Genomic DNA, 10,650 nt, shown 5'->3' on the forward strand with positions numbered 1-10,650 from the left:
CACAATTTAGCATGAGCGTAGCCTACCAATATAATTATTTTCCTATTGTATGAGTCCAATCCATTTTCAAAATACCATGTTAATGAGCCTGTATTTTGGACGAAATAAACTATCAGAGGGAAAAGAGGTAGAATATAATGAAGAGGATGAACTAATGTGTCTAAGTTGGAGTTAGAGTCAGAAATGACTTCAAGGAGGAGATATGGAGAATCTCATGCAGGCACCTAATGGCTCCAGAGAGGGAGGCATTCTAGAAGGTCTAGTTTAGCTACAAGCTCATGCAATTAGACACACGCTGTGAGAAGGCAATGGTATGTAAGAGGACTACTGTAGCTTTTGGTAGAAAATATGCAGTTGGGGCCCAGACTAAGCCAGACACAAGATAATCCAAATGTATTACAAAATAAATTTATAACCTTGACCCTACAACTTATAATATTGCATTACATGAAATATTATAATTTCAACTTAACTAAAACCAAGAATTTTCAAAGCTCTCAGGAAACAAAATAAGAAACATTTGAAAACACTGAAATGGGATAAAATATATTTGACCCAGTCTCTTGTTACAAGATACAGCACTACATCAGCACATAGTCCCACTCACCACAGGCATGTGGGGAAACCATACATAAAGGACCACATAAAACAGATAAATCACTGTTAAAATGCTGCTTAATGGCAGCAGTGAACACAACATAAACGTCAATTTGGATATCTAATTCTGTAAGGTGCATGTACATTTCTTCAATGAACATTCCCCCCCCCCCCCCAAAATATCTAATATATTGAGTTGTTCTCTCAACACAGAAAAACAAAGTTTAGATTTTAAGTTTAGATCACTAATATTATTTCACCCTTTTAAAAATCATGAAAAACAATAACATAAAAACAGAAACAGGAAACTGGAAAGCATCCCGAGCTAATCTAATTGTTTTATAAAAACTACAGATAGATAAGTCTTTCACCAAACCTACAGGAGCCATTAAATACATTTTGTCTCTATGTGGGGCATCCACATCACCTGATAAAGCTAATCAGGTGATAGCAAGTTACACATCACTCACAGAAGACCATCTGACAGACAGACCTACATGCTTCAACAGTCTTTGGTTTCGTCTGTTCTGAAAGTGCCCTTCATCTTCATGAGGCTAATAGCTTTCACACCTTACTGATTAAATACTTCCACAATGTCTCTACGTTGGTTTTAAGGTGTATATAGGTGGCATGGAACATGAAAACAAATGTCATCAGGTTCACATGTTGTCAGTTTCATTGGCACACTATCAGTCGTGTTTGAGTGCCTGTGTTTCTGTTCTGTTCTGATAAAGCTAGGCGTGGTGTGTCAACTAGTTTAGCTCCTCCAGCCCTCAAAGTCCTCTTTCTGTCCATTCAGTGTTTGTACTTAAAACACTCTGGTGTTTATACATACTGGGAAGTTTTGATTATGAGAACCAAGCAAGAAACTCATGTGTAAATACATACAGCTATTAAGAGTACAGTGACCCTTCAAAATAAGTGAAATAAGGCACACATTTCAAGATCCCTCTTTCCTTATGGCTTCCTAGTGTAACACAGTCAAAAGCAGGAAGGGCGAAAAATTTATCTTTTCCATTGTTTGTCATCTTCATTTTTCCGCATCTATTTGTGTCATCAGCACTCCCAAAGTGTCTCTGACTCAGTGAGCCAGTTGAGCTCTGCCTCTGGCAGCAGTGGCGGTGGAGGAGGCAGAAACCAGGCCGAGCGTGACGGCCACCAGGGCGGCGACCCTCTCCCCGAGGCAGCAGCAGGTGTCGAGCATGCAGCGCGTGCGGGCCGCCAGGGTGACCGCGGCGGTGATGATCTCGTAGGCCTCGTAGCTCAGGGCCTGGCGAGAGCGGAGCACGTCCAGCAGGTGGTTGAGGCGCCCCTCCGTCATCCACCGGACTATGAGCTCACGGCGCTCCAGCAGCAGGCCACAGCAGCTCACGCGGCGCGGGGGAGACGAGCTCGGCAGGCCTGGGGGCAGGAGACAAAGGTCAAAGGTCAAGGGTCAAAGTTCAGTGGGGCACTAAGACAAACTTGCTGACACCTACTCACAGACGACACACAATCCTAAATACTATACTGCAACTCATCTGGGTTTACTCCATTCCATATCTGTGCTTTCTGCATTGTGACACTGTCACACTTTCATCACCTTTGTTACGTTTCATGGTGAGGTGTGTGATTTAACACCACGCGCCGTACGCAGGGTCATATCTAGTGGGCCTATGCCGTGATTTATGAAGCAAAGACTATTAATCATGCCAGATGCGGGCACTGTCAGACTTAACAACTCTCAACCAATCTGTTGAACTGTTTCATACGGGAAACAAAAACGGAGGCTCAGTTGGAGAAGTTTGGAGAGAAACAAACACTCTCCCGGGGGAGGAAGCGAAATGTGCCCTGATAAGGCTGCGGAGACATGGCTGAGCAGGAAGCCAGGGGGAGAGAGGCAGCGAGGGCTGCCGCGCACAAATGCTTACGGTGCACAAGCGCGGGTGCCACACAAGGCCAGGGCCACACACACACACAGGCCCACCAGGGGCCTGCCACTGTGTTTGTAACCTCTCACGCTTTTTTGTTGTTTTTCACAGAAACAAAGCAACGGAGTGTGTGAACAGGTTTCTCCAATCCCGACTGGGCATTGAGTATCGAATCACAGGCAGGATGGTATTCCCTGACTTGTAATAAGACTTGACCTGGGCCTGGGAGTTTGGAATGGGAACTTCCATTAAAAACAAACTTTCGTCACGGACTAGCCTGGCACATTGTGAGACGACCAGGCGGCCAAACAACCATGACAATATGGGACCGTGAAGAATTAAAAAATGTGTGTGAGGTGCTTCATAATTACAACCTATGCTGTTGTTCCTTGAAGATAATATGAGTTAGCAAAGAATGGTTAGCAGCAGTTATTTCCAGGCATGAGCTGGAAACTCACCCGGGTTCTTAGATCTGGCCTGGGCATGGAAGGGAGCCATGGGAGAGGAGCTGGGGCTGGAGCTGGAGCTGGAGCTGGAGCTGGGTGGAGAGGGGTTGAGGAGAGGGGGAGAGGGGCTATGTAGACGGGGAGATGCTGTCAAAGCTCGGCCAGTCAACTGGACTCTGGGCTTGGGAGATTCTGAGCATGGTGAGGTCTGGTTCCTCCCACCTAGAGAGAGAATGAAAGCAACTTCATTATAAACGTATTTCCATACACGTAACTTCATTACGCTGCAATCTCAAAGGAAATCGCTCAATACCTTACCTAACCAATCAAACTTGCCCTTGGGCTTTCACATATGGTCAGGCCTAATAGACAGAGAAATCACAGTGGCCTCTGAGGAATTTACATTGAGCATATTTTTTCTTCTCAACAGAAAACAAGCTACCACTATCAGTTGTTTACAGACTGAATGAATAAGGTCCTTATGTATTCAAGGACATGAGAAGTTATTTTTGTTCTCAGAGGACATATCAAATGATTTCCACATTTCCTACAACACAAGCAAGACAGTAAGAGCTATAACGGTAAAGAGGAGCACCGGAGACATTCAGTACAATTCAGACAGGACAAAGACACTGGCTGAACCCTTTCAATTTCATCCTAGTGACAGCAGCAAGACAGTCTGTTTCCCCCCCAAATCCATTTAGTAATGATACCAAAAGATATATCTCAGACAAACATTTCAATATGTTTTTATTCTGCATTCTAATTGAATTTTCTTATAGTTTTTGTAAGCAATAACATCCAGTTAGGATCATTACAGAAATTCAATGGAGATGTCTACCCCTACCACAACCAACACAAAGGAATTGGTTATGTCCTTGATATCCTCTTAAGAGATATACTCTGACTGTACTTGTGAAATGGATGGCAAATAAAAGTTGTGTATAAGTGTAATTACTATGAACTGAGCGTAGGGTGATGGAATTATGACCTGACTGTCATAGACATGTATCAGCATTGGAGATAAACTATTCAAATGTGAGAATGACTAATAACACAAACTTGGTCTGACTGAACCTATGCTGGGCTTGCAGGCAGCTGCTTGGCTCAAGGACAGGCCAGTGGTTGGCACAAGATAGAACTTCACTTCCCTTACATTTTCCTATCTGCAATGAAGTATTACTGTAGGAATTGTTTTTGTCATGTTGGATTATCAGAAATAATAATACCTATTGTTTGTCTTAAAGGAGAAGTTCTCAAGAATCTATGTGAAAAATCGCTGTATGTGCCAAGCAATGACTCAAATAAACCCAAAAGCCATGTAACAGGGCAGCTCTGAGTTCTTAAGAAGGATATAAACCTGAGCACTTGCCGAAGCAGCCTCGTCTGTGTTGGCCACTCCTGGGTGGTGAGGGAAGAGGGGACCCTTTGCTGGGGCTACTGCCAGACGATGCAGGAGTCTGAGCGGGAGGCCGTAGGATATCCATGGGCAGCGTTTTGGAATGCATGAACTTGTAGTCAGCAGAGTTCTTTTGAGCAAACACAATGGTATTCTCAGTGAATACAGATTAATCATTAACCTTTTATGGATTTTAGGTTTGAATATAAGTGTAGTCTAGAGAAGAAAACATTACTGAATCTGTTTCACTGAACACTGGCAGCAGTTGCTATTTTACCTCAAGATTGTTCAGCTCAATGGGAATTTCCCAGGTTGGTGAGTTTTGACAGCTCAGCATTGCCCTCTCCTGGCATAGTAAAGAACAACATAAATATGCAGCTTTAAGAAAACTCTTACTGGTGAAACAAAATAAAACCAGACATGCTTAGGCAAGAAAAAAAGACAGGGAAAGAAATAAGCTAGTGGTTCATGACAGGCAGACTGCATAGCAACACCTGTTGAACAAGTTTCTTGTAATGCACTTGTGAGAAAGTGTGTAGACGTCTGCACAATGTTGTACTGAAAGGGATCCACAGTGTGTGGACTTCTACATAATTTCTCATATTGTACTGTGTGATGGTGCACACCATTTTGACCACTTTGTTAATGCAGTTGTGAATATCATAATATATCATAAGCACCTTAATCTCCTTCAAGCGGAGAGCAGCTTTGACTGGGGCCGCAGGGTCAAAGGACAACAAGGCCGTTCTCAGGACCGCAAGACAGTCTAAACATAAACACAGAGACACAAGAAAGGATTTAAATTAACTCTGTAGATAACAATGAAACAACAGGTGTGGAAGTCATATGGAGCCTTTCAATCTTTTCAACCTTTCAATCAAAGGGTTTCCAGCTGAAACGTTCGAAACCAACGCAGATATCTTGAAATTAAAATGAATCAGATTTTAGCTTAATGTCGATTGTTGATTTTAAAACGTAATGGGTTTTTTTTGTCCCCAAGTCACCATTAGCTCAATGTTGTTTTCTGTGCCTCCGGATATCCCGTATGCACATAATTGTTTATGTTGTTGAAAGGCTCTAAAGACAAAGGTCAGCATAATAAAAACCCAACCGAACCAAACCCAGTAGACTTCCTGCTGACCTTCCGCAGATGGACGTCTCTCGGGGTCACTGTTCCAACAACTCAAAACAAGCTCAGTGAGGGCACGGAGATGGGGTGTATCAGACGGCAACAAACTGCTTTCTGCTCCCTGCTCCAAGCTTTGCTCCGTACCACGCAATATCAACTGCTGCTGTACAAAATCTGAAACGAGGACAGACACACTAAGCATGCTTAACCCATGGAGGAAATACCCTTTTCCAGAAATACACAGCTAGTGAAAGTGTTCAAAGAGGAACAGTCATGCACCATGTGCTATGCTGTTGAGCAAGTAGTACTGTATTGACATTAGATTAAAAAAGCCTTTATATACCATAGTGACATGTTAAGACACACATGCGGTACACACATACCTGTGCTGTGCACATAAAGAGATAAGGCTTGATAAGCCCACATACCTTCAGAAGCATGTTGTCTGTTCAATGTTTCCCAAAGAAGGACGCCAAAACTAGAAGGGGATCACAGTATTGCTTGAGATATTACTCAACTGCACTGTTTAAATATGTTCTCTGATATCAAGTTAGCTTTGTTTACCTTTCACTGAGGTCACTAATGTAAATATAAATATTGTAAATTACATAAGATATGCCAAATGTCTAATACAAACTCTAGGCACGTGTTCAGGCACATGAGTCAAGCTAAGTCAAGTCATGTATGTTGATAGAGCACATTTCATACTAAAGAGATCATTCAATGTGCTTTACATAAACAATGCAAACAGTAATAGCAGATAAAACCATAGAAGGACAATAGTCAAAGAATAGTTTAAAAAGTAAAGAATAAAAAAGAAGACATAAAACACACAAGGTAATAGTGCCCAACCACAGGGCTCGATAGTCCCCCTCATGGAGTACTAACACCCAAACAGTTAACACTCAGATTTTCAGAGAAACCCGGTAGAACCGTTATACACTGACTATGTCCACTCTGTCTATTCTGTTAGAATGACAGTATCTTAGGGTATCTACCGTAATGAACCCCCTCTAAAAGGCCCTGAATTTTGCAGGCACTTGGCGCTTGATGGTTCTGTGTGAATTATGTTCAACACTACTGTGACAGGCCTTCACACATCGGCACAGTAGGGCATTGCTATTTATTAACTTGCATGTATACTTGAAATATTGGGGCTAGGGCAGCTTTACACAGACATCACACTTTCAGGTAACAGAGGGGGTGCCACAAATCTCAGCTATCTTATCAATTCTGTCCCCATAGAAGAGGAAGTGCATCTGGCAATAAAACGGAGCGCTACGTGCGCTAACTCACCTATACATGTCTGTCTTCACTGAGCTCCCACTCTCATACAATGCTTCTGGTGAGAGGTAGGCCAGGTTTCTGTAGCGAGGCCCGACTCTTTCAGAGGGGGAGGACTCTGGCAACCCCCAACCGCATAACTGGATAAAATAACCAAATAAGACAACAAAGTTAAACAAAACCTAGACCTGTTTTGCCTTTGAAAGCTCTGTTACACTTTACTTGAAAGTATCCACATGAGAGTGACATGACACCGTCATATAGTACAAGCAAGTCATACACGTTTATGACATAATGCTTCTGTCATTCACTTATCAAGTGTCATTCGGTTTTCGTCATGACAAGTTATGGATAGGGTTAGGTTTAGTGTCATTCGGTTCTTGTCATGACAAGTTAGGGATATGGTTAGGGTCATTCGGTTTTTGTCATTAGAAGTTTAATCATAAGGCATGTTTTGCTTTGAAAACTTTTCAAATACACCTGTGTTCCAATTCTGTCTTATCCAACCCAGAGTTCATCTTAACCTTATAAAAGTCATGTCTTGCCTTTAAGTCTAACCTGGAGATCTTAACTGTATAAAAGGCATTTTGCCTTTGGAAACTCTTCAAATCAAATCCCTGTTCCAACACTGTCTTACAATCCAACCCAGAGTTAATCTTAACTGTATAAAAAGCATGTTTTGTCGTTGAAAGCTCTTCAGGTCCCACTCTGCTGTAGGACACCTGTCTGGGCAGGTGTGGGTGCATACCTTGGCACGGTATTGCTGGTCCAGGATAACGTGCGTGGCTCTGAGGGCCAGGTGAGGGAGAGGGATCGAGTGCAGGTGAGACAGGCCCTCTGCAATGTCACAGAGCAGGCGCAGGCGAAGGCAGACGGGGAATTCAGGGTACAGCTTTGTCTGAAAACACACACAGAATTTCATCGCTTTGGTATGCATAATGAACGGGTGTATTTCCTGAAGTGCTTTGTTTCACACAGCTCTGCTACGCACAACACTGAAACACTGGCATTGCAGCATTTGCTGAAGGCTGGAGCTTAATGCAGGGCTAGATATCACATTGTTTGACACCCTTATTTAAAAATAAGAACATCTCAAGGGGGGATTTCACAGAGAACGTGGGTAAAATAACATTGTTCTTCCCTCTATAGACAGGGGGGTTGACTTCGTTATCTTTAGAAAATTCAGATATATAATAAATAATGAAGCCAGAACAGTGACGATCTTTGCATACCTCATATAGGAGTGAATGCAGCGAACCAGCTGTCATCCATTCCGACACCAGACCAGAGAAAAAACGAGTCCGATACACACCAAGCGGAACCAGCAGTCTCTCAGTCTTCATCTGTTGTGGCTCCAAGGTGTTCCTCACCCTCTCGCCACTGACAACGAGCGAAATTGTGCATGTTTACAAACACAGACTATGAAAAACATTACAGCTTCTACTAACTCGTTGCTTCCGAAGCTTTATTAGGCAATTCATGGAAATTATGATAACTCTCACCCTAATGATGATCATCTCAGTATATGAAAACTAGCGCGGGCGCAACAGTATTAAGGCCTACCATGATCTTGAGGGGAAATTATTGTGCTATTTAGTTGTACTTTTTTTTATAGATCCAAGAAATACAGCAACTTTTTCTGGATAGCGTTTATTCCATGTCCAATGACAAAATATCTAAATTCTTTATTCTAATGATCTCGTAAGTCAGTAAAACCCTGCAAGGTTGTCACATAAGGAGCTTTTTACCTTTGAGACGAATGACTTCGCAATAGTTTCACCGCTACGAGCCGCCCTGTGCCCTTGTATCGGCCCCGCAGGCAAGTTTCTGCACTAGTCGCTGTCAGAGTCAAATTAAGAATATCTCCCTCTTCTATATGTGGCAACTGTTGAAGAAGATTATCCATTCTTCAGATCCTCACATTGAATACTATGCAGAGCACACGCCACTGCTCAGCGCTACAGACTTCATTTACACCGCTTCGCAGAAGTACGAGATCATAAACTGTTGTTAAGGAGCGACTGTTTTGGGTTGGGATGCCGTCGCGGACATCCCCTGCTTACGCTGCCCGCGTGGCAGCTGACACAATCTGTTTACGTGCAATTTCATTGGCTGCACTAACTGAAATCCCCTTGTCCTGTCGTTTTCTGATTGCTCAGTGCCTTTCTCTCATTTCGTGCTTTTACAAGAACTAAGCGCGAGTACATGCAAGACGTCGCCAAATTACGCCAAATCTCTTGTAATTTAGAGTAGCCTGGGCATATTGGATATGACAACAAGTGTACGAGATAGGCTAACCTATTCTGTATCATATTTAAATAAGAGCTTGAGATGTTCTTTGGTGCTACTATCTTTTCTATTACTTTTTGAAAACATTCCATGTCTTCTATTCCATTCCTGATGATGTTTTGTGTAGCCTAATGACAACGTTGTTTTCCACCACCTTCCACCATCTTCAAATTTGGCCTGTTTTATAAATCGGGGTGTGTTTACACAACAGTGTTGCCAAGCCAAGCAACATGCCAAGCAATAGGCAATGTACAGTATACTCAATCCTCGTGGGTGCTGTTGAATCTCTGAATAAGCTAAGGCTATTTCACCGTGTCGATATTTTGAGCAGCGACTGGAATTCCCCTGCTCTCTTCAGTGTCACAGGGTCTTGAAATGTAAAACTTTCCCTGTTTATTTGAGTGCTGCGTTTTAAGCAGGCTCTCCTTTTAGCTGCTCATCCACTGATTGGACACATGCTGAAATGGGTCTAACTGCGTTGATGACGAATTGAGTGTTGTTTTTTTTCCATTGACAGCGATGTTTCCACTGTCACTTTCTAGGTAGGCCTACACATAAGCTAAATGATAGGCCTCCCTATACCCCCTGTCCCTCCCATATGCACAATAGGCGAAGGAACTGACCATTTCACTGCATTCTTTACATTAGTAAGCATATGCATGTGACAAATAAACATTGTATCCATTGTATCTCCAGCTTGCTTATGATCCCTTCTGTAAAAGTCAGAGCCACATGACCGTTGTTCCATTTGAACCCAAGATTTCATAGCCGAAACCTTTTTTTAAAAAGTATTTTGTCATTTTATGTAAGTTGAAACTTTCATGGCTAGAGCTGAACCCTAAACAATCCTGACTGATACAACTTTCAGCCTACTCAGTTACTTAAGATTCATTTGCATATTGGCTGAGCAATAAACCACACTGACTGTGAAACCTTGAAGTGAAGTTCCTTAAATTGACTGATTCCATCACAGGGTATGAGAGGTCGAGTCAGCCACATGCAGTCATTACTTTTGTTTCCCCCTCTGACTAAGGTGCAGTCCCTTGATTACAGGCCTTTCAAGGCAGAGGCAAGTAAGGAAGTGGGGATCAGTCAGAGCCTGAGTACATCCGCTGAAAATGAGAGCTTCATCCTCAGAATGACTCAGATGTTTCTTTCTACTTCATTTTTGTTGCGCTCAGATGACAAATGTTCTAGCCCAGGTGAGTTAGAACTAAAAGAACTGTACGAGGAAGAGGCTTGGGGTGGTTTGCACACTGACTGGACAGAGTCTTTGCAAAAGGGGCAACTTGTTTAATGAGGACCAAACATTTCAGCTAATCTCAATGCTCCCACTGAGTCTGGGTTGACAGCAATGCTATAATGATCACATATATTTACCTCTCATTCACTTTATTAGAATACAACCAGAAAAACACAAAAATGTGTGCCTTTGGTTCCAATCCTAGGCCTCCATGAGATGTTTTAGAGTTGTTTTAGTTATTATGGTATAATGATTAATCTGTTGTCAGAGACAGCTAGTTCTGGTTCAGATTTTGGCACATACTGTATAGGTTTCCAAAGAGGGCAGAAGATGATGATTTCTTTGACAGATTG

At 42.5% G+C, this 10,650-nt stretch overlaps 1 protein-coding gene across 2 annotated transcripts; it reads right to left on the bottom strand.

Moving 5' to 3' along the window:
* Positions 1 to 531: 531 nt before the first annotated feature.
* On the bottom strand, positions 532 to 8,774 carry si:dkey-181f22.4 (receptor-interacting serine/threonine-protein kinase 2). 2 transcript variants are annotated; one of them, XM_062549831.1, is made up of 11 exons: positions 8,514 to 8,774; positions 7,998 to 8,145; positions 7,514 to 7,663; positions 6,778 to 6,905; positions 5,910 to 5,959; positions 5,494 to 5,655; positions 5,033 to 5,118; positions 4,630 to 4,698; positions 4,326 to 4,482; positions 2,966 to 3,175; positions 532 to 1,998 (listed from the first exon to the last, which is right to left on the bottom strand). In XM_062549831.1, exons 1-11 carry the CDS (start codon positions 8,669 to 8,671, stop codon positions 1,679 to 1,681), a joined length of 1,638 nt encoding a protein of 545 aa, XP_062405815.1. In that variant the 5' UTR covers positions 8,672 to 8,774; the 3' UTR covers positions 532 to 1,678. The 2 variants fall into 2 exon arrangements, with proteins under 2 accessions (XP_062405815.1, XP_062405814.1); XM_062549830.1 differs by having other exon boundaries at positions 4,314 to 4,482.
* Between the last annotated feature and the right edge of the window lie 1,876 nt (positions 8,775 to 10,650).

This window comes from Sardina pilchardus, chromosome 11, assembly GCF_963854185.1.
Source record: "Sardina pilchardus chromosome 11, fSarPil1.1, whole genome shotgun sequence".
Taxonomy (NCBI): Eukaryota; Metazoa; Chordata; class Actinopteri; order Clupeiformes; family Clupeidae; genus Sardina; species Sardina pilchardus.

Bases quoted from the DNA above. Each gene is read 5' to 3' on its own strand.
- si:dkey-181f22.4 (XM_062549830.1), bottom strand. From the start codon at position 8,671: ATGGATAATCTTCTTCAACAGTTGCCACATATAGAAGAGGGAGATATT. The intron at 8,146-8,513 runs GTAAAAAGCTCC...GCTCGTTGTCAG, and splicing joins CGAAGTCATTCGTCTCAAAG to TGGCGAGAGGGTGAGGAACA. The intron at 5,119-5,493 runs GTCAGCAGGAAG...GTTTATGTTTAG, and splicing joins GAGACGTCCATCTGCGGAAG to ACTGTCTTGCGGTCCTGAGA.